General features: G+C 40.2%; 1 protein-coding gene across 6 annotated transcripts in view; it reads left to right on the top strand.

Annotated features, from left to right (window-relative positions):
- Nucleotides 1-23,831, top strand: part of ATXN7L1 (ataxin 7 like 1) — a 122,051-nt gene that overhangs the window by 61,073 nt on the left and 37,147 nt on the right. Inside the window, exon 1 of one of the 6 annotated variants that reach the window (XM_062582130.1) lies at nucleotides 11,426-11,459. The exons of 3 other annotated variants lie outside the window; for them this stretch is intronic. Coding sequence is in view for 1 of the 3 variants with exons in the window: in XM_062582111.1 (XP_062438095.1) it covers nucleotides 15,331-15,370 (40 nt within the window). In the remaining 2 variants the exon portion in view is untranslated. Of the gene's footprint in view, nucleotides 1-11,425; nucleotides 11,460-15,261; nucleotides 15,371-21,215; nucleotides 21,266-23,831 lie in introns of those variants that run through there. 2 more of the 6 variants (XM_062582111.1, XM_062582121.1) reach the window with 2 other exon arrangements.

The following is a 23,831-nucleotide window of genomic DNA, read 5'->3' as shown; positions in this document are numbered from 1 at the left end:
ATGCTTATTCACTTCTGTTTTCGGCTGACGTGTCATCCCTTGCCCAGATCATCCCACCTATCAACTCGCTCAACACTTGCAGTCTCCATGCTGCATGAGGACTGATCTTCTGACTCTTTTTCATTCAGACATAATCGCATTTTCTGTAGGGCAGTCTTTCAGTCTGTGGAAGAAAAAGTTGTCTAAAAAGCTCCCCAAAAGCACACCCACTTCTTTCATTCTTCTCTTGAAACCTCTCTTTGAGAAGGTTTCTGTTTCAAAAAATACTGCAGCCTGGCTGTGTATGAGATTTTGATCTACTCACAAAGAATATTTTACTTGTCAGTAAGCCATTACCTTATGGTAAATGGCTGCTTTTACGAAGGTTTTGGAGAGACATTTAATAGTAAACTTAATAGAACACAGTTAAGTTGAATCAAGCAGATGTGAATATAATGCAGCTTTGCCAAGATTTGGTGATTTCAGGAAGAATAAATATATAAAATCCTTAAACGTAAGTATTCAGGTTTCTCACCTCCTGGAGTGTGTTGTTCCAAAAAACCTAATTGGGACAATTCTGGAGTCTAATGTTAAATTGTAAAGTTAGCTCAAATAAGTCTTATTTTGGATTCAATTCAGGTGATTATTAGAAGCTTTATTTTGTGTCTGTGTTGTAGCCAGTTAACTGAAGATCTGACTTGCTGTATATTTTTAAGTCATTGAAGGAAATTTAATAAATAAAGCTTTGCTTAACTAGTTTGTGAAGTGATCTTTTGGAGTTAAGTGAGGTATAAAGACAGTATTTTCCCTTTTTTGCGTTTTTATATGGCTGTACAGCATCTGTTTAGGAAAAAATCCTCACATTAATAGTATTTTTTTAAGGGATAAATAGTGTTTCATCACCAGTAATTTACTGGGCAGTCAAGATAGCAAAGATCTGAAGGTACTCATTCAAAATGAGTCTCCTAAAACTGGATGTAATCCCAGTATGTAACTTTTAAAATATACTTAAGTCTGTGAAGTTGATAGAAGTGATATTTGTTTTACTGCCTATAGAAAATGTATTAAGTAAGCATGTATAGCTGTGAAACAGGAAGAGGTTAGAGCCTTGCTTAATTTAAAGAGGAAACTACTAGCTACTCTGTGAGTATGTTGCAAACTGTGCTGGGTTTTTAAAAGCAGTATTTCACCCTGCCTGGCTCTGTCATTTGCTTGCTTGCTTTTTTTTTTCTTTTTTTTTTTTTTTTTTTCTTTCAGCTGGAATTCTTCATTTTCTTAGTGCATTTCCCATCAGCTGCTCACGTCGGGTGAGATAGCAGCAGTATTGACTTCAACTAGTTTTACCAGTAAGCTTTGTCGTTCTCATTTTTAAGATACGCTTTAAAGCTGCACTTCAGCTGTATCACAAGAATCAGTTGCCAGTTGGGTTTTGAAATATTGCAGTTGACAGGAGCATTATTCTTTAATAATGATCATCCCAGTTAAAAAAAACTCTCCAAGCTGAAGGAGGACCATGGGTGTAGTATAAACATATGTTACAGTTTGCAAGGGTAGCTATCTCCTTTGAGATCCACTTGCTTAGCAAGAAGTGCTTGTTTGTTTGTTTTAATAGAAATGATGATTTTGGAGATCTGTCTCAGAATACTTGCATGGAAGTTTTCAGAGGTTTCATAAAGTTGAGTGGATGTGGCGCTGAGCCTACTCCATCCCTTAGGGACTCGGGATGTAACGCTGTGGTCAGCATAATCTTAGTTGATGCGGCATTTTACATCCTCAGAGACTGCCATGGGTGCACCAAATGTCTGATTCAGATCACCTAGAGATGGATGTAAAGTTTCTGGGAAATTTGAGATTGTTGTTGTTGTTATGTGTGAAAATATATTTACAGAAGCCAAACTCTGCTTTTTTTCCTTTAAGAACATGATGTTTAATTAGTTCATCTATTAACATGCACAGAAGTGTTGCTGGGTGATTAATAAGGTTTAATTTTGTAGAATAAAAGCAATATAGATTATTGTATATGGAGCTATGCTGTGGATTGAAATTTCTTTTTCTTGTTGATATCTTTGTAAAACGAGCAAATGTTAAAATATTCAGGAATTAGTATTATTACAAAAAATAAGATGCTGTTATGTGGGTTTAGAAATACTACAGAAATGGAGATCTAGCTTTGGATTTATCTTCAGGTGGAGATGGTATGGACATCTATATGCAAGCTAGCCATTCAGTATGTGCTTCATAGTAATTGAAAGCAAAAGGAATTTTAACAGAATTATACGGACATTTTAGCAGCTTATTCTAATGAACAGGTCAGCTTTTCCTCTTACAGCAGATTGTGTAGGGCTTTTTTTCTCTTATATTTTTACCCTAGATGGAAGAGAGTGGCTTCTTTACCTGCCCTGCAAGCATTTATTGGCATTTGCAGTGCCTCCCCCACACCAGAGGATGCAGCTGGCCATGCAGTGCCTGGCCCCATTAGTCATCATCGCCTTCTGTACTGCAGTGTGCAGGAAAGTAATTCTTTTAAAGCAGTTGTTCTTAATTAAGTTTTTTAAAGATTATTTCACCATATATCATTGCAGTAGTAACTTCTCGTAAGTGTGGACCAGGTCTTGGTTACTAAACACAAGTGGATTTTATGTGGAATAAAGATACTTTACAGATAAATCTCTGTTTATTTCCTTTAATTCAGTCTCAATTTTTTTTGCTGTTTGCCATTCAAACATAGATTCTGTTCAGATGTTAGGGGATCTTTTGAAAGCATATACTGAACTGTAAATATCCCAGTTTTTCGGGAACTGAACATACTTGACATTCAGCAACGTCTGCAGCTGGCTGCCTCATAAAAATAACTCGCATTCCTTGAAATATTAGTTTGTACAAATGGCAAAAATGACTAAACAATTTTAAAATATAACCTGTACTGTTACATTAAAATATATTATGTATTATTCAAAATTAATCTAAATTAAAAGATTAATTGTAATGCTGTATAGTAGTGCTTTTAGTAATGTGTATTGTCCAGCAACAGTAAAATTCTCCTAGTTTTGTATCCGCTCATTTTTGTAACTTTCCTTGTACTCCACTTACTCTCACTACGTTATTGAAAGACTCCTGATTTTTGTTGCTTTACTGATCTGTCTTTCCCTAATGTTTGGAGTATTAATATAGTGTTGCAAGAAATACAATAGTAAATATTTATCATGCAAATGAATTATTGAACACTTTTTACACTGATTTTTTTCCTTTGACAGACAGTCAATTCTGCATTTATTCAATGCACACTTACTGGTTTCCAGGGAACTTTTAATGTAGTGAAATTTTTTTGGAACTCTCAATTTAATTAAAAATTGAACTTCTAGTTAACTAAGAAAATAAATAGTACAAATATATTTTCAAGTTTTTTATTTGAAAACTTGGGGACGAATTAAAATGCAGATATTTTTATTGTGAAATTTAGATGCTGGACCATTTTCAGCAATTATTTTCAGAATAAACTGTTCAGCCTTGACGATGAATTTTCATAGATTGCAAGAAAAAATCCCGGATGCGAGGCACTCCCGCAGCGGCCGTTGGCCTGCTTGCAGGGTGCAGCTGAGCTCGTTGCCGGGGTGGACGGCTCACTGCGAGGACGGTTGCAGTCGTTGAAAGAATCTGTTCCAACAACAGCAACGGGACTTTCAGCAGCTTTCAAACTTTATCACCTGTGCGGGATTTTTTTTTGGCCGCTAGTGACACCAGTGCCCGTTTTGCAGTGGTGTCGCTGTGCCACGTTGCAGTTCGATGGGCAACTGAACTGCGCTAGCGACCCGCTCCTGCCGAAGGAAGAGGCGCTGGCGGCTCTTCTCGTCTCGCCCGTCCTCCCCCAGCGGTGCCCTCCTGCTCCTTGCTAGCGGTGGGTCCTGTAGGTCGTCTGATCCTTTGGTGAGACTAGTCAACTTGCTATTGAATAATAAGAGAAAACTATTCACATTGGTTACTTTTAAAAAATATTAAGTTAAATATTTAATTATTAAATCAGTCTTAGCTGAACTACAGTCTTAAAAGCATATCTTTGGGAAAGGACATCAGATCATAAAGATGAAATATTTGCTGTCTGAATTCACCTGAGAGCAGTACTTTTCTGAGCTATGCCTGTTCTGGTTTGATTAATTCCTTAGGAGTTCATAGCTACAGACTATAGATATTTCTAAGAATTAGCAAGAGCATGCTGGGTTTTTTCCCTCTGAAATGCACATTCATCTATCTATTCTCAAGAATTCAGAGCTCTAAACGGAGATGTGGTAGGAAGTAAGTCTTAAATATGTTGATTAAGCATATTGACATTATCTAAAGGCAGAAGACATCTATAAGGGGCAAGTTCAGTACCTATAACACTCCCTATATACAGACTGAATAGAATTAAAATAAAATTTTAAGTGGTAGAAATTGAGAATTAAATGCCAAAAAAAGTAGGAAGGGGACGACTTTTGCTAGACTGCATATCCAGAATATTGACATTTGCATTTAGAAGGGAAGAGATAACACACTGAACACAAGTTTCTGCAAAAATTTTATGTGAATTTAGTTATAGATTGCATTTACTGTACACTATCTGAATAAACGTATTCAGTGACACTGAGCATGTTACAGTTTTCAAAGGCTGGAGATTAGAACAAAACAAAAAAGGAATTTTCTATATTTGATGCAACTTTTTAACGTTTTGTAATCTTAGCATAAAAACTTTGTCAGACTTTTGGAGAAATGTTATCCATTATGCGAAAAAAAAAATTTTGGAAGTCTGAGGTAGTAGCTGTAGCCCAAGAGCAAATGACTGAAGAAAAGTATGATACGCAATTCAGGAACAGAAAAATATAATAATAATACCTGTATTTGTCCCATGCATACACATGACTTTAAAGCATTTTATATTTTTTGAGTGTTCGTAAGTGTACTTTTGCAAGTTCAGTTAAATACACTCTGGGCTGTTCTTCCAAAGTCTTCATTGAGGTACATGTCGGCAAGCAGCTAAATACTGGTTTGACAGTTTTAATCAGTGTCTGTACAACTTACAGTACATTTTTTGTTCTGTCAAAACATACATGCCCACAGAACACGTGAATATACTGATGTGAATATAGTTTGAATCTAAGTCACTAATTCTAATGTGAGATTAATTGAAAGAAAACATTTATTATTAGTCCTAGTTAAGTCAGTAAGAAATATCGATATTAACTTGTACTGTGGAATCTCAGTTTAAGGCTAAGAAATGTAACTTTGGGGTGCTTGTAAAGATTTATCCAGTATTGCGCACATCAGGCAACCAATATGTTCTTGTTTACTGTAAGCATTTGACAGATACGTTTGAGGCCTTTTTCATCTAACCCTTAACACTACAATGTACAGAAGCAGCTGCTGCAGAGAAGGACCTGGGAGTGCTGGTGGATGACAGGTTGACCATGAGCCAGCAATGTGCCCTTGTGGCCAAGAAGGCCAATGGTCTCCTGGGGTGCATTGGGAAGACTGTTGCCAGCAGGTCGAGAGAGGTGATCCTGCCCCTCTACTCAGCCCTGGGGAGGCCTCATCTCGAGTCCTGTGTCCAGTTCTGGGCTCCCCAGTGCAAGGGAGACATGGAGCTACTGAGGGACTCCAGCGTAGGGCTACGAAGATGCTCAGAGGGCTGGAGCACCTGCCCTATGAGGAACGGCTGCGAGAGCTGGGCCTGTTCAGCCTGGGGAAGAGAAGACTGAGGGGGGATCTGATCAGTGTGTACAAGTACCTGAAGGGAGGGTGTCAAGGGAACAGGGACAAACTCTTTTCAGTTGTCCCCTGTGACAGGACAAGAGGCAATGGGCGGAAATTGAAGCACAGGAAGTTCTGCCTGAATGTGAGGGGGAATTTCTTCCCTGTGAGAGTGACGGAGCCCTGGCACAGGTTGCCCAGAGAGGTTGTGGAGTCTCCTTCTCTGGAGATTTTCAAGGCCCGCCTGGATGCAACCCTGTCTAACATGCTCTAGGTGACCCTGTTGAGCAGAGGGGTTGGACTAGATGATTTCCAGAGGTCCCTTCCAACCTTACTGATTCTACGATTCTATGAATTTTATGATTCTAAGAAATGCTATTTTTGCATATTTGTACTTGTGCCTTAACTCTTTATGCATCATTTAACTTTAATCCTTTGCCTGTAAATATTCTTTAAAAATACTCAAAAGCTTTCCTAGCCTTAGAGCAGTGGGAAGAGGTTGCGTAAGAGAAGACCACATCTAATATTGAAGAGTTTGTTGTCTGTTTGAGCTTACTCGAGGAACTGCAGATATCAGTATTAGCAGAGGAATGTTCATTCCCCGCAGGATTAGTTTCATCCATTTCCTTAGAAGCCTGCAGACATGGTGCTCTACCCAGGGTGGGCCCGTGGACCTCCTCGGCACTGCTGAGACTGACAGACACCCTCATTTGTAAGCAATCGAGAACAAAGACGGTGGGTTTTATGCATTTGTGCAATAGGTAGTCCGGGGAGAATTTTTTTGATTGAGGCCCAGTGTTGCTGCTATAGTTTACTTGTAGGTATATTTTGGGAAGATAGTGTGATTGGCCCCTTGGTGCTTCCAGTTGCTTAGATGATTTAGGTTGAAAGTTAATTTCTTAATTTTATCTTTACTATACCTCTTTTTTTTTCTTTATTTTTAAGTAAGAGAAATTCATCTGTAAGGAAGCTGTAGGGATCGAAATTGAGAAAGAGAACTCTGTTGTAGTAGAGGTTGAATAGGCACCTTTTGAAAAAGATGATGTTTCTCCTAAGAAAGCAGATCCTAAGTTGTCTTCTCTTATGCTTTCTAGGTATTTGAAGCTGTTTTAGAAAGTCTCTTGAATGCGTATTGACATCTAAATTGGCAACAGCTTCTTGGCCTGGATAAAGAATGAACTATATTTGGCATGCATCTTTTATCAGTGAGGATGGGGCAAGCGTCATGCGAGTAGAGCTGACTGGAATGGAGCAAAATCTCAGGCACGTGGACAAGGCAAGATCAAACAGAAAGAAAGGGGCTGGGTGTATGTCAGGCCTCCTAGGAGTTTTCCAAAATACCAGTATAATTTATTGCCTTAAGAGCGCAATGTTTGGCACTAAGGTACTCCCTCCTCAGTTAAACCTGTGTTCACCGCTTTTCTGCCATGTTCTCCCCAAGAGGACTAGAAGCCTGGGTGCCATTGCCTCTCTAGGGGAGCAGCTGCGAAAATTTGGGACTGCTGAGGCATCAGGCTGGTCTGTAGGGTAACAGACGCATACCTGAACATCGCTGAAGCACGGCTTGTTTGCAGAGCGCTCATACTTTCTCTCGGGATATTCCTGGTGGTTTGATTTATTTGTGAAGTTCTATGATGCTTTAAGAATAGCAGAAGTATGTTGCAGGCCCCAAACACGCTTCGTAGGCTCCGTGTTTGAAAACACGTCAGACCCCGCGATTGGTCGGAGTTGTTGAGTCAGTGCTTTGAATTCATAGAAATCTGGGTCCGCGCTCCTGGTTTTCGCTCCCTATTGGCAGGTTTCCCCTGCAGTCTGCAGAAACGATCAGGCAGAGAGTTTCAGGAATGCTTTCGCTACAACCTCGGTACAGCCGCTGACTTTCCCAAACGCTCTGGCTCGGCCCTTAACAACCTCGACAGGATTTAAAACCCCTCTTCTGTCCTTCAGTGCTGAAATACCCTTGGCGGTGAAACATCAGAAACCTGATTTAGGCTTGGATTGAGATAAACATACAATTTCTAAAACAAAACACCGCATTTAATATGGCTGCTGTTGAAACACATGCTCTGCCATTTCCTTCCTTGTCAGGTTGATTTTTTTTTGCCTGGAGTCAGTTCTGTTGTTTTTGCCAGTGCTGGACTGCTGAAGCTGGAGCCTTGCTTCAATGTGGAAAAAACCCTGCGTGTTGACCTACCTAGCACGATGAGGAAACAAAATTAATTCTGGCAACTATTTTAGGCCCACACGGCTTTAGCAAGAAAACACGTATTTTCCCAGCAGATTGGGCTCTTGTTTCTGCATTTTTGAAGTTTTAGTCCCAGAACACATTCCAGACCCAGCAGCCTCTTTCTGTACTAGATACACGTCCAAATAGCTTAAAATGAGGAAGCTGTCAGATAGTGATGGTGTCCATCAGGAAAAAGCTTAAATTTTTAAATTTTGGGCCTCCTATTGAAACTTCTGTAGGAATGTTCTTTGGATGCACAGCACAAAAAAGCTGCTATAAAGTGATGCTAGCATATCTCCGTTCTTTTTTTATTTAATGGCAAAAATCCCAACTCCTTTAGTCCAAAATCAGCGACAGAGATCTATTAGATGTTTTCTTAAAAACACCCTGATATCCTGACTTTTTCTGCCACGGGGGTCAAGCACGTTCATGTACCTGTACAGCCATGGGTGAATAGGCAGTCCCTGAACATTTTTACTAAGCAGTGCTATTACCAGAGCCACATTTATGGCCTCAGAAAAACAGATTACAAAGGAATTGCTTTTTGTCAGTCCTTATTTCTTAGTCACTTAATTAAAGCCCAGAAGATGAGTAAAGAGAATGATCCTTAAAAAAAATCCTTTGATTTTCTGTGTTACAAAGAATTGTATTTTGAACTCGTATTGCGCAGTAAATAATTATTTTCTAGATTACTAGATCTCTAGAACTGTAGTCAGGAAGCTTTAGCTCCAGGACTCCCAATCTTTAAAAAGAACGAGAACAGAACAAACTTCTTCCATGTGATGAGTGCAGGATTTCATCTGCTGAAGCACAGACTGCCTGTGTTAGTATGATATTGTGTAAAGAAAGCCACTTACAGAAAGTTAATCCCTTTATAAGGAAAACTACTATGGTCTTCAGCTCTACTAAAGCATTCCTTTTATATATAAAAAATATTACTGATGTTTTTGATAAATTCTCCTTTTTAGATTGAAAATGGAAGCACTTGGTTATAACTTCCTGAAACACTAGTTCAGGTGATACATTGATGGATCTCTTGAGATCCATCCAGGAGGCTGTCAGTTTTCAATATCCCAATATTCAATAACCAAAAGCTAACAGTAGCCTCACTTTTCAGATAAGGGATTTTTATTTTCATGTACCTAAGCATCATTTTTAATTTACTTTACTTTTGCTTAGTTTTTCACGTGATCAGTATGCTTTTCCTCCCAAGAAAACTCTGGTGCACTAATTTGCTTTTATGTGAAAGTTGACCCTTCCTTAATGCAACCTTCTGTTATATTTTAAGTATTCAAAACTTGATGTGACTGGCAGGCTATTCAAGAATTGTGATTTGAACTTTGATTATCACATGTTCCCCTTGCAACAGCCTTGCTTTTGAAAGAGTTGTTGCAGGCCTCTACAGGATTATTTGGTACAGCGTGCTATTACAGTGCTCCAGAAGAATATATATATAGCTATTGTCAATATATAATATAACATCCTAGCCATAAAATGATGGCGTATGCAATGCAACTCTTACTTTCTTTCAACTCTGTTTCCCACAGCATTGGTTGAGCATTTTATGACCATACGTTTTTAAGTGTATTTTTTTCAATCCATTTTAAACTTTCTTTCTTATTTGTCTTATTATCTATTTACTTATTATTAATATTTACCTATTATTTCTGTACCTATTATTTATTTCTCTTCTACTTATTTCTCTATCCTATTTGTATTTTGTTTTCTTGTTCCTTGGCTTGGGTGATTTTGCTTTCTGTGAGGGACGTGTCCCTGCAGTGAGTGCTCTCCTACCCTGAATTCCCTAAAGCAGTTGGGATTATTTTGCTTAGGGTAGGTTCATGCCCCAAGCACATAATCTGTTTTTCAGACTTAAAGCTCCACACAGAAACAAACCAACCAACCACATGTTATGCACCCTCACAGCAGGTATGTTGGCTGAATTTCTGGGCTGTGTTTCAGGTCCAGTGGGCCAAGATATCCTGAACCCAGTTTGAGGTCTGTCTTCTACTCTGTTTGCAGCTACTGCCAGAAGGCCCTGCAATGCCAGTTGAAGAGGTTACTTCCCTTAACTAATCTTTGAGAGTGCTGCTTTGTATTTTCACACTCCCTATCCACTTTCTCTGTTCTTCCAAGGTCTCGGGCAGAGGATTGTGTGATTAAGAGAGAAACTGAGGGCACCTGGGGCTGTTCCTCTCCTGCCCCGTCAGGATCCCCATGGAGTCAGGCAGGATGAGCAGGCAGTGAGCGTGGTACTCTAGAAAATGTCTTCAAGCTTAATTTCTGAGGCACAGTGCTCCATACATGGGTGCAAATACATGGAAGTTAAACCCTAAGGCATTTGTAAGCATCTTGTAACGTGAGCTTGTGTATCAACGTATTTCATGTTGGAAACAGATGAAAGAATAGATTTGCATTAAACTAGCATCCCGTGCTAGTCCACTACAGGCTGATATTTTTGGCTGTTTTGGGAACAGTACATGTTCAATTTCAACATTTCAATGAAATAACCACTCTGCTGCACTTGAAGCTACATTGAAGGAGCAGGGAGACTGCATTTATTTACACACGTCAATTGTGTCCTTCCCCTTTCATGAATCAAATTCTTCTGTCACCTTTTTAAATATAACTGAAACAAAAATTGCTTGTTGGCGTCATAATGGCATCATATGAGCATTAAATTTACTTCTGCTCAAAATGCTCAGAGTTTTGCCAAAAGAAATATTTCCAGTTAATGGGGAACCTACATGTAGTAGCAGGGGGCAGCTGGATGAGGTTTGGCTGAGAGATGCTTTAGCGTGCAGAGCTCTGCTGCAGCAAAGCCCGACTTGTTTATGTAGCTCTTTATTTCTGGTCGTGATAGCAGAGCTATGATATCTGCGTGCTTGTAAATACTCTAGAAGAAAAGCAGTTGGTAAAGAACCTGATGTTTATGCAGCAGCTGACTGTAACGAGATCTTAATTCTGACTGGGCCCGCTTCTGTAGAAAATCAAAGATAATAAGACCCTCAGAAGCTTAATTTTTTAATTCTTGGTTACTGTGCACTGTCCCGTGGAGTTTAGCAAATACGGCGGTCTCGGAGAGAAACTCGGGCAGCCTGCTGGATATCGCTGCGTGCGTGCTGGTCTTGGCTCCGTGTGCCGGCGGCCTTGCTTTCGGCCAGTTTGCCTGGGCTGCAACGGCGTTCGGCAAACGACATCTCCTAGGACGAATCGAGTGATAGCTGACTTTGTTATGAGGGGTTTGCATTCACTTCGTCAGTTCCAAGCTTTTAAACCGCTTGGGATTTTCGCGGTTGTCGCTTTGAGCGTGGACATTTTGTTTGGTTTCGTTTTGTTTTTAAGAGAGGACCGGCGGCCCGCGGGGAGCATGCGTCACCGCGATGCGGCTCTTGTTTACTGGGCGCCGCTCCGCGTCGGCTCCGGAGAGGCGCGCACTGTGCTAGCGCGGGCCCAGGAGAGGGAGCTCACAGATCCCTTTTGGCGGCCCGGCGAGCCTCCGTGTCGGGAGCCGAGCTCCGCGAATTGAACCGTGAGTCCGCGCCGGGCCGGGCACGGCCGCGGCTCCCGTCCCGAACGGGCTCGGACTCTCTCAGCGGGGGAACCTGCGCCCGCAGATGAGCCCCCTAAAGCCCCCTAACGAGGGGTCTGAGCGCGGTTCGCTCGAGGGCCTGCTCTTGTTTGCTGCTGGGCAGAAAGGCTGGTATTGCCAAAGCGGCGCAGGAGCCTGCGAGGCGCAAGGCCCGCGGCCGACGCGCGCCGCCGTGGCTGCAGCCGTGTGTCGCGTGGTGTCTGTCTAAGGACTGCCAGCAGCTCCTGCGGGCTTCGTTCAGACCGGCGGAGAATTTGAAGGTGTGAGGGGAGCTTTGCAGCTGCCACCCCACCCCAGGGCCTCCTGGCCTGCCTTGAGCTTCGTTCAGAAAGGCTCAGTGCAGAATCTTACTGAGGCAGCTGGAAGCCTCTTAAAACCCGCACAATGCTTTTAAGGATGTGAGAAAGTTAGAGGTAGATGTATGAAATATGAAAGAAAAAAACAGTAGTTCATTGCATTATGGTGGAAGCAATGAAGGACAAAGTAGACTTCAGCGAGATTAGTTTAGACTCCAATCAGGAAGTACCACAATTGAAACTTTGGGCATAACCAGAACTTTGACCCTTGGTTTATCTACACAGATTTTTCTAACTATATCAGCATACTGTTGTGCAAATATTACAGTTCATGTTGCCTAGAATCTTGGAATCTAAAACCTTTTGTGATTTTTTTTTTGACTGCACAAATTTATGCAGATTTCCCTGAAGAAACATATTTTAACTTGCTAGCAGTCAGACAGACCATTTGTAATCCATATCCCTGCCTATTCAGAAAGGTTGAAGAGAGAGGCAAGTATCTAGATGCTTAAACTAGGCCTATATATACAAATAAATGACCGTAATTTCTTTCTTTTGCATAGAGCAGATTACTGCGTGTTTTGTTTCATTCTGCAGCATAAATTTTGTATGTGACAATTTGATACACAAAAGCTAGTGGGAGCTGTGTCTGATTACATTGGTAACAGGTAGTGTTTTAAAAAGACATAATGCATAGGTTTGGTTTGTTTATTTGTTTTATTATAACATGACAGGGGTACTAAAGCAGTTCAGAGTGTGCCACTGTAATGGGAAGTTGCTGACTGTTGAATTAGTAGTCATGCAGCTGTCAAATTTTTTTAATCTCTTACACAAATTCCATAGAGCTTTTTAAAAAGAACAAGGGAATCACTTAGCATTTACTTTGGGAAGCTAAGATACAATTCTTGTTGTTTAAAGGGAAAAAAGTGAATACTTTCATGATATTGAGTTATTCTCTAAATATATCTGATTTCTTTCAGTTTGGAGTCCTTCAAGAGAGGAGGATTACCTGCAAGCTTTAAGGGCTATATAGGATCAGGTTTAATGTCAGCATTACTGCTTTATCTCCACTATGCCGTACTATGCAGCTGAATTACTTTCTGTGTGCATGGATTACAGCCTGCCTTTATTTGTACTAAGGAGCTTAGTAGGAGGAAAAAGTTCTGCATTTGCATCACATCATTTTTAAATGGTTAAATGGAAGTGCCACTAGAAATCCTTAATAGAGGTTTTGGGAAAGGTGGAGGAGATGGGACTATTTGTTTACCTGAAACCAGTGTCAGCTGATGGAAGGTGCTATCTGTCTGAATCCAGGAGGAACTATGGCTGTTCAGTGAGCTCTGATTTCTGTAAAGCTGTCGTTCTGAGATACCTGACCAGTGCTGCTTTTGTATTTTAATTAAAATACAAAACCAACATAGAATATTTTTAATGGGTTTAAAGCTGGCTATACAGCATACAAAAGGGAAAACAAGTCCTGCACAAAAGTACTCCACATCATTACAGTACTTAGTAACAGTAACCGGGGGGGGGGGAGAATGTAAGATTTGTGGCTAACAAATTAGCATAAAATGATTTAAAAGGTAGAGATCCTGGATAAAGGATGAATCTGGATTGTTTATTAAAATGGGTTCAGTAAGGCTATTTCAATGTACAGAATCCATGGGAGCGCATCTCTGGAGAGGCAGTACGGGCAATACCTACAGGATGAAACAACCTATTCTAGGAAGCAAGGTTATGTTGTATAACTTGCCTGCTGCCTGTCCCTACCCAGTAATGCTGCCATGTGTTAATATAAGGCCGAAGCCAAAGACGAACCTGGATCGTTTCAAAAGTGAAGCAGAGAAGAAGCAGGAATTGCATCTCTGTTCGATACGCATGTGACGTGCAAGGCCCAGTTCCAGCCTCCTCCATTCACTTCACGGCCTTCAGGCCACAAAATCTGCAGTGCCCTTTAATAAGTGCCGCCTCTGGAGCTCACTGAAAGTATCTCGCAGTCCATTGCTGATCATGTTACTGGTATGGCAATCTTCTGGAGTCAGTAGTGGAGCAGAAGGTTTTTTTTAAGTATAGTCTGCGACTATGTGCTAGACTGATACCCAGACAAGTTACCTGCAAGTTGCAGATGGAAATTTGCTGTGGCAGACATCTACCTGCAGGAGAAATACCTGGTGTGTATTTTCTCAGACTTTACAACTTAAACTTCGAGCAGGCTAGTGATGTGGTGCAGGGCTTCAGTTCTTAGGTTTTGCACTTGTGGTCATTCACAGTTGGATGGGGTTTGGCTGGGGGGGATGGGGGAGCAGGGGAGTGGGGGCATAACCGCTGTTACAGTAAATGAGAGTGAAAGCTTTCAAACTTTATGTTCATATGAATTGTCAAATGTTTAACAAAGTCTTTTGTTCCCAGTTGTTTATTAATAATTGAGCCCTTTCCTTCTTAGTGTTTATGATACTCCCATCATTAGTAAGTATTCCAAGAAAAACATCATACACAAGACCTGTAAATACTGTACAGCAGATATTTTCTATTTTTGTTGTCTGAATGTTATACCATCCAATATATGTTAGTCTCTAATAACAAGAATAAATTTCCTGTCCTAAAATAAAACAGCAAAGGACAACAAACCTTTTGTAACTTCCACTACCATCACCCATTAGGCAATCTGAAGTCTAGAAGAAACAATAACAACTAAAACTGCCAGAATTCTCTGATAAATAATATGATGGTGAATTTTGGTTTTGAACTATTGTTTTTTCTTGAATTACTTGTTTTTCAGACCTAAACTTGGAAACTGGAGGAGAGAAGGAAAGGATGTAGGGAGAAGGAGAGGAGGGGTAATGAGGTGGTAGCTTTAGGCTCTGCAGGTTTCTCCAAGTGCTATAATGACGTTCTGCTGGGATGGATAACCCTGTCTCTCTTCTTTCTCCTATACTCCATGACTCTGCTTCTTGTTATCATTTGAGACTACTTACCTGGTTCTGTGCTACACATTGTGGTCTCCAGTGTAGATAAATCATTTTCTTTGCCTAGTACGTAGATACAGCAGGCAACCCCCAGCAGTGACAGCTTAGGCATGGTTACTTTTGGTTCATTTGCTAGCCATTGCTGGTTAAATCTGCTGAACCGTCTAGCTACCAATTGGCAGACTCAGCAATAAGCTTTAGAAAAAACTTGCTCTGTGATCCATTTGCCAAGTACAGAGTTGAGTTCCTCCTCTGTAATCAAGCTGGAGTCAGCTGATTATACTGAGATTTTTCATGCTAGTATCCTGCATGTTGTCCTTTCCCTGCCTCTTTGGTCAAGTAACTCCCATAGCTGAAAAAATAAATTGAATCTCAAACTCCTCCAATTTAGAAACATCTCTTGTTATCTCTGAATAGTAGGATTTCTTTCAGCTTTAGCAGCATCAATTTGATGAGGAGGGACAACTTCCAGAAGGGTCTAAAGAGCATAAAGTCTCTTCTGGAGTTTGCTATCTCCTGACAGATGGAGAAAGGACTCAGCCCTGCAGAATGAACACAGATAGTCTGATTCAGAGGAAGCAATTGGCAGGTAGGAAATGTTTTTCGTTTTTTGTTTTTCCATTTCCTTCCCTGTCTACATTTTCATTTCACTGTTAATTATGCTTTTGGTGTTGTGGTCAGGAAAAGAGCTTCAGTCTGGATTGGTATTGTCTGTTGCTTTGTTTTTCTTACAATTAGAAAAGCTCTTATAAGTTTCTATTTACTTAGAGTATCTGTTTTAAATGACTTAACTGTAAATAGTAATACAAAGTGCTCTCACAGCTCTCTCCCTCTGTAAGGAGGCCATCTCAGCTGCGTTCGGGTTTATCAGTGTTTGCCATGCTGGCTGGTGCCAGCTCCTGCCTTGTCACAAGTATCCTGCGCTTGTCCGCGTTGAACTGCCCCATTCCCCGGCTCCGGGAGGAGGCCGTGGCCATGGCATGATGCACCGGGGCAGGAGTGCCCTGAGCCAGTGCTGGCCTGATGCTGTGCCCAAGCTGGTAGCGGTTCTTGGGACCTGGAGCACTGCAATAACGCTGCAAGGTGGTGGCTTTGTGGGGGGGGTTGGTTCAGTTCTGGCTTGACAAAAGCTAAAAAATCAAGCTGAATCTGAGCTAACTGAATGTGTTTTTAAGGAGTACTTCTATGCCATTTTCCTCAGTGCTCTTGTATATGGAAATGCCATACAGAGACATCCAAAATATCCTCAGTTTAGCTCCAAAAGGACTTCAGTGTTACGCTGAAAGTTGCTATATTATTTCCAGACTGAAGTCATCCCTGGAAGTATAGCAGCATTTGCACAGAGCTGCACCTAAGCTAATGAGCCTGGCTGGAGCTGATTTGTTCCTGCATCTCTGGTACAGATAATCTGACCACAGATAATTGAGTGTTGACTCTGTAAATAAACTGCCTGTACGCTTTGAAATCCATGTCTTAAATTTGTCCTCTTTTGGTTAGCTCCCAAGCCTGCTCCCCTTGTAATCATCTCTTGACTGACCTAAGGCTTTTCTCATGTGCTGACAAGCTGTTGTACTCTTGTTCTTTCCATCTGAGGTGACACATTACACCTGGCATGGACGAAGCCAGGTTCTAGCACTCTAAAAAGCTGTCTCAAGCCTGATAGGAAATAATCATCCTAATGTGTTTAAACCATGCTCCGATTGACTGGGGTAGTTTAATACAAAAAGAACTGGCACATGTTACACATTTGATACCTTGGAAAGATGTTTACTGCCTGCATGTTCCCTGAGACCTCCTGTGGCATCTCTCATAGACAGATACCTTCAGGCAGGGCTGAATCCTTCGTGTGGGTATGTTTGCAAGTCAGGCTTTTAAAGATCTTGGTTTATTTGCTTACTGTCCCTTCTGCTTGCAATCATAAGATTGTTCTATGGTGAGCTATGCTTTGTTTTTAACAAGAAATGATTTTTTTCCCCCAATGAGTTTATAAAAAAAAATCCCAATGCAATTTAAATGAAAACATTTGACAAATGTATAGCTAAATATACAAGAATTAAAGAAAAGTTATTTGAGTACCACCTAGAGAAAATGTCCAATGTCTTCAGCTGCTAAGTGTTTACACATTTATTTTGTCCAAAACGTTCTTCTAAAAAAACAGCTGGGTGTGCATTTTCTGAGACGGCGCACAGAGAGTTCGACCCGCCTGCGCTGAGTGACGGGCTGTTGCAGGCGACAGCAGCGGGAGGAGGGAAAGGCGCCTCGCGCAGCCCTGCGCCCGCAGCCCGGTGGCTCGTCCTGCTGGCAGTCGCCTGCGCCCTTCCTCCGTCCCCCTCCTGCCCCGCTCCAGTGATGCGAGGAAACGGGAGCAGAGTGAAAACACCTGGAATGCCTTAAATTCAGATCCTGGCTCTAGGTGCTGTCTGGTCCTGGAAAATTTCTTGGCTCACACAGCGTATCAAAGAGTAACCATGCTTTAACAAATTTTGGAAGTCATGATTTATTATTGATTATTTTGAATTTTGAAAAAACTGAGTAAAGACTTACAGGAAACAAATCATTCAGGTAAGGCAGGCTTTTAAATCATAGCCTAATATCACACTCTCCTGTTCAGGCAAGGATGGGAAGCCGGTAGCATTATGAAAGTTTAAGTAGCTTGTCCAGAACGAAGCATTTGTAGTAGGTGAAGCTAGATTGTAGTGAGGAATGATCAAGACGCATTCAGATGTAGAATATAAAGCATTTTTCACTTTGACTCTCTTAGGCGGCCTTATGTCTGTTTTATTCATGTGCAGTTAGGTCTGAGCTGCTTTAGTTTGCACTGTAAGAAGTCATAAATGATGCAGGTTAAAGTAGAAACCATATTTTTACATCTGAAGTTGCATGTAAATGTAGAACTAAAGGGATTTTAAAGAGAGAAGTACAGCTAACAAAAAAGGTGCCTTGTGGACCTCTTTTGGATTTTGGTACATCTTTGGCTCCCAATTTCGTTCTGTAGAAGGTGGTATGTTTAAGTACCATTGTATGGAGCAAGAGAGAGCTGAGGAGATGACCGTTTCAGAAATTATTTGGTGGAGTCTGCATATTCGGGGATTATAATTGATGTGTATTCCGGCAGCAGTCTAAATAATCGCTTTTATTATCTATGGCAAATACAGTACCTAAAGGATGGGTGAGCTTGTTTATCTATAACACGAGAAATGAGAAAACACTCTGCAGTGACCCTCATGCTGCTTTCATACCAGGGTTTGATAACGCAGGTTGACACTCGCATATAAACTCACTCCGTTTCAAAACAAAACGGGCACCCTTAGCTGAGCAGATTTTTTTTTTTTTTTAACTTTTAAAGACATCAGAATATTCTAAGAGGATTAATTTGAGCCCTGGGAATATTCATGAGGCAGGGCAAACACAGAAACACAGAAGGGCAAGTAAATGGTGAAATACTTGAATTTTAATTGTTTCCAAAAAAAAAAAAAAAAAAAAAAAAAAAAAAAAAAAAAAGAAGCACTCTGGCTTCCGAAGTATAACATTCCTGCTGCAGTTTTGTGAAAATCAACAACTGAAGGAACACGTTACTTACCATGCCCCCAGAGAACAGTAGTTTCGTGTCAGTACAAGTGTGCTACTGCCCCACTTGCCACCCACGTACCTCTGAGCGTGCAGGGCATAGCCCATCTCTGGGGGCGGACCCAGAAGACAGTGGGCTTGGGAGGAAACTAGGGGGAAGGGACCCAGAGAAGCACAGGGTAATTGAGATGGGGCAAATTTGGGGGGAGGGAAGCGCAGACTTTCAGAAAAACATTTTTCTTTATTTCTCTGCTTATGGAGCAGCTTCTTATTAATATAGAAAGAAGAAATTGTTGTTTCCCCAGATAGCAGTTGGAGCTGCAAAAAACAGAAGATTTAAACAACAGATTATATACAGCTCCTACAAAGCTGCTGTTCTGTGCGAATTTCAGTAAAGTTACCATTTTTATCCAAGAGTCTTCTGAGGAACAATGAAATGAGCTGGTGGTGGATTGTCTTGATACTTGATAAAATCTGGCACGATATTATGCTTATAAACAGATGAAGAACATAAGTCTCCTAAAAATATTAGGTGGTTTTCTCTGAGTTGTAGCACTTGGGTTTTGCTGGAAACCTGAAGTATTTTCTGATTTTATTCAGATTATAGCAAGCTGAGCTGTGTTTATTTGCTTTAGCTTTTTGTCTTCATAGCAGTCATTTTAAACTTGTGGAAATATGACTTTGACTCCTAATAGCATATGTAAAATGTAAAATGTATGCCTGGCTAGTACCATTAGTTCAATTAATTGCCTGAAAACCTTTAGTGATTACATTTCATTTCATAGGAAGGGCTAAATACTCCTGATCTGATAGTTCTGGTTTGAATATGGAGTAAATACACAACATCTAATCTTGTGCTCATTGTGTGGCCTGGCCAAAGCGCCTCTCTATTTCATCCTCACTCTACTATGGCTTATCTTTTCCTGTCTGTAAAAGAAAATACTACTAACTTGTTATATCTCTTTTTGGATTAATTAAAACAGTAAAGTAGTAGAAGTAACAAATTTGGAAATGCTGTTACAATAGGTATATGGAGGAGGTACAAGGAGAAACATGTGATTACATGTACATAAATTACCTTTTTAAATTTTTTGTCTTTAGAATTTTTAAATATCATTGAAATGGAGCTAAAGATACAGTGAACTATTTTACACAAGAAGTATAATCAAATAAATCAAAATATGCGTTATCGGATGACCCCGAAGGTCTGCCTTAGGCCTGAGGAAGCAGGTCTGTAATGAAATATAAAGGATAAGAGGGGAAGGAGTTGTTCAGTTTGCAACAATATGAGCCGGAGTAAAATTATTTAAGTCATATTCTTGGAGGAATCTTCAGATGCATTGCTTTTAAAATTTGTTTATTTAGTAAACTAGAGTGCTGTTCCTCATTGCATTTCTGCATTAGACATAAGTATCTTTTTTTTCTTGCATACAGCAAGTAGCCTGGTTCAAGATTTCTCCTCACCTATGTAAATCACCCACAGAATTGTGATTCATCTGTAGTGCTCACCTTTGCTTGAACATCAGTCCCACTACCTGATTTCTGAAATATTTCAGTGTATCTCCTCATGTCTCCCTTAAGCTTTGTAGTTTAGTGCTGATAATGGAATTCCTTGATTAAGAACAAAAATGGTGGAAAAATTGCCAGTGGTAGTCCCTGCCGATACATTTGCCCAGTTATTTGTCTTCCCCACGAACTTCTGGTCTCACTGAGTTGAGAAAAGTGAATGATGTGAGTAGAAATATTGTTGTTTTTCCTGCAATAGCAGTGTGTCAGGCGGACACTACTACTCATATGCATAGAATTGTGACATTATAAGGTGTGACAAATTCCCACATAAATCCCATAAACTTCTTTTTTTAAGCAAGTTGATAGCCTAAATCATTAGTATCCTCATTTGTAGCTGAAGAAGTAGGCCTTGATAGCGGAATTAAATCTGGGCTTTCTGGCTTGGAGATGTGGAGCCCAACGTTGTCACCTAGGCAAGATGCTCGCTCTTTCAATGCTTGCTTGTCTCCTTAACTTGCCCTGTTAGCGATGTGCTGGGGCTGCATCTTTAATCTTAAAATACTTGCAAAAAGAAGCAAGCAATACTAGCAGCTTTATTTCACGTATAACTTAATAAATCCTGTTATTTGAAGCATTTTTGTATTGTGGAGTTCTGCTCGATCCTTTTGATCCTTCCTCTTTTTTTTTTTTTTTTTTTTTTTTTTTTGTGAGTGCTTTCAACTGAAGAGAAACAAAACTGTTTTGGGAAATGCTGTGTGTGGTTTTTTATAGAAATTGGCCACTTTTAAAGGGTTTTGCACTTAAGAGTAATTTAGTGATGTTCTGAACGTTAGTTCTGCCATCTCTGATATAATCATCCTGGCAAACATAAAAGTTATTCCATAAATAAAAGATATTTCAGGGAAACAACAGGTTTGTCCTACTGGTTTAGACACAAATACCTTAATTCTTTGCTGATTCAAGGGGAAAAAAAAAAAAGAGAGAGAGAGTAGCTCCCTGTAAAAATAAACTTGCTATTTCTGTTGCCTTTAATTTTGCACTTTGGTTCACTTTTGCAGTTACTTGAGTTGTATCAACAATTAAAAAAAAAAGAAAAGAAAAAAAAGCCTGCAGCAGTTTTTTACCGCTTGTTGTTTCTGGCACGGGATCAGCTCTGGTGTCCAACTGGTAGGACCTGAAACTTGGTGCTTAACAAGTGCCTGTAGTCAAAACAGTTGGTGTGTGTGAGCCCTGATCGGGTATTTGCTGCAGCAGGTCATCTGCCTGCTGTTCAACGTGTGCAGAATACCTAATCACGTTGCTGTATTTCTCTGACGGCATCTGTGGCAACGTGAATCGTTTCACATTCCCAAAGTACATGTTTACAGTCGTCGTAGAATCAGATTAAGTTGGCAGCCTGTTCCTCGCTGTAAGTGGCTTAGTTTACATTTCTTCTTCTCGCAGGATGTTTTGCATAATGTTGCTGATCCTCCTCATTTATAGACTGGTGAAATGGAGAATTGTTTTAATAGCTTTAGGTCAGAAAGTGAAGCTTGTGTTTGTTGTAAATACACACGAGCAGAAGGGTGGTTATTTTAGCAGTTGATAATTTCCCAATTATGTCATTTGACCTGGAATGAAGCGCACAGTTCTTGAGCTGTGTTTTACTCAGCCTATCACTTCTGGGGTTTGAGCTGGCAGTTTATTTCCTTTGTCAGTTTACAAGAAGTATCAAAATGAAACCGACTGTGCCGTTTCCTTTACAGTGCACGGTGCAAGGGCGGAACACTTTGCGGGTATTATTTCCAAACTTTTTCAGCTGGACTTGGATTAGTGTTTTGTCAGACAAGCTGGTAAAGTTATCCTTTGGTCTTGCAACGTTATTCTGTAGTTTGTTGGAAAAAAAATACAAGTATTTTTACTTAACTTCACGCATTTTTTTTTTAAGATTGTGGCTACAAAGTGAAAGTGCTTACAAGGTGTTTATGAACTCTTGTTATGAACCAGCTGCCAGTTACTGCAGGATGACACACTTCTGCGAGTATTTAGTTGTTCAATTTTCTGGTTGCTGACTGCAGCTTTGGGGATATGTGGGATTTTTTTGCTGTTTTGGTTTTCATTAGAATTAATGCCAAATACATTTTCAAACTTTCAACTGGGATAAGTACAAGGCGGAGAGTTTCACTTAATATTTACTGAAATTGTAAGTATACATTGCTCAACTTTGTACAGTGAAGGACTCTGCAAGGAACGCTTCAGAACATACTGTACACAGAACTGTAATTCGTGCATAGGTGTTGCATGTGGTTACTATAAGTAATGTATTCAGCAGTAGGACTGTGATACTGTATTAGTAGCGCAGAATCACATTGTGGATGAGATACTAGTTTACATTAACATCTGGTTAAATACTGTAAGTGAAAAAATGTAAACTGTTGTTATTGTGTTGAGGATAGTTTGGTTAGTTAGTTTACACTATTGTAAGTAAAATGGCTGTAAACTAACCTGTTGTGACAAAAGTAAGCATTAAATTGAACTTTATTATACTCTAAGTGTTTACTAGCAGCAAATAACTTTCTTCCATGTCTGATTTTTTGCAATTATGCTTTGTTTGTTTTTAGCAAATGTGATACTAAACTGTAAAACTTAATACTGGGTCACTGAGTTGCTCATAGATCAATGTAAAACAGGTTTTTGCTTTAGGCCTTTTGTACGCAGGAAGTAGGATTGTGCTAAATGCAAGTTGTGTTTCAAAATGACTGTTGCTGACAAAGTTCTAGTATGTCTCTTCTGACAACATTAGAGGGGTTTTTTTTGTCTGTCTGAACTACCTACAAAAAAAAATACTGAAAGACCAAGAGCACATTTTTCTCTGCCTTCAAGGTATCTCGTGACTTTTTTTTTTTCCATTGCAATCCTTTACGTCTCACCGATGGAGAAGACACTAACTATGGGCAAAAACTGTTCACTTGATTTGACCAATTGTGATTAGAGCATGCTGGGTAAGGACAGATTTAAATGAAATATGCTATGCAAGAATTGTATTTATTTGTAGTCCAAATTAGAGAAAACTACAGTTTTAATATCGTAAAAAGATTTCATTTGAGTACAGAACTACTGCAATCCACCTAGAAATATACGGTTGGGATATTTTACTAGCAACATGCTTCATGTTCAGTCATTGTCTTTTAAGGTTTGCTGAGAGCTAAGTAGGTGCTTGATCTTGTGTGAGAGAGTGTCAAGGCAAAAAGAAGTGTTAGAGAAAAAGCTTGCTAGTTCAGAATATATTTTTGCCTCTTCTTCCCACACACTGTATTGGTGGAACTGGAGATCCTGTTGCCTTTTTACTGCAATGCTTTTTTGCTTAGGATTAGAAGGAGATGTGGCGTTTCCTGCAAAACAGCTGCTGCTATTCCCTGGTGACCGGTCACGGAGGATCCAGTGCAATTAAGGAATCAAAGAGACCTAGAGGACTTTGGCAGCTGCAGCAGAGGTTTTTGGGAAAGGTAGAGGATTACACAGTGTGGGGTGCAGGAAGGAGGACTAGAAATGAAGCAGAAGGGCATGATGGAGAACTTCTGGAGCTTCAGGGACTCTTTAAGTTTCAGACAACATAAGGACTTCATATCTAGTAAACAATTCAGGCTTGGCTGGGAAAGTTGGATTATATCCATGTTTCCATAGGACACAGAGAATCTCCTGGAATACTTTAAGATCACTTGCAAGGCTACCAATGCACAGTTTGTTCTCAGAGATTAATGTCATTAATACAGTAACTGTCTGACACCAGCAGTCACATGTTGCTTGTCAGTGGCTGCAGTGGCTGCTCTGAGACTGCTGAGAGGGTGCAGGAGGATTAATGCAGTAAAGTGGGTTGTAACTTCTGTGTTCTCTCTGCTTTTGGATTTGACAGCAACTAGCTTGCTGAGGATTTTTGTTGCGTTTTTTGGGGGGGTTTTTTAGCATTTAAGTAACCAGTAATAGTAAGTATTTAA

Source organism: Rhea pennata, chromosome 1, assembly GCF_028389875.1.
Source record: "Rhea pennata isolate bPtePen1 chromosome 1, bPtePen1.pri, whole genome shotgun sequence".
Classification (NCBI taxonomy): Eukaryota; Metazoa; Chordata; class Aves; order Rheiformes; family Rheidae; genus Rhea; species Rhea pennata.
The sequence above is the reverse complement of the archived record's forward strand: the minus strand, read 5'-3'. Positions and strand labels throughout refer to the sequence as shown.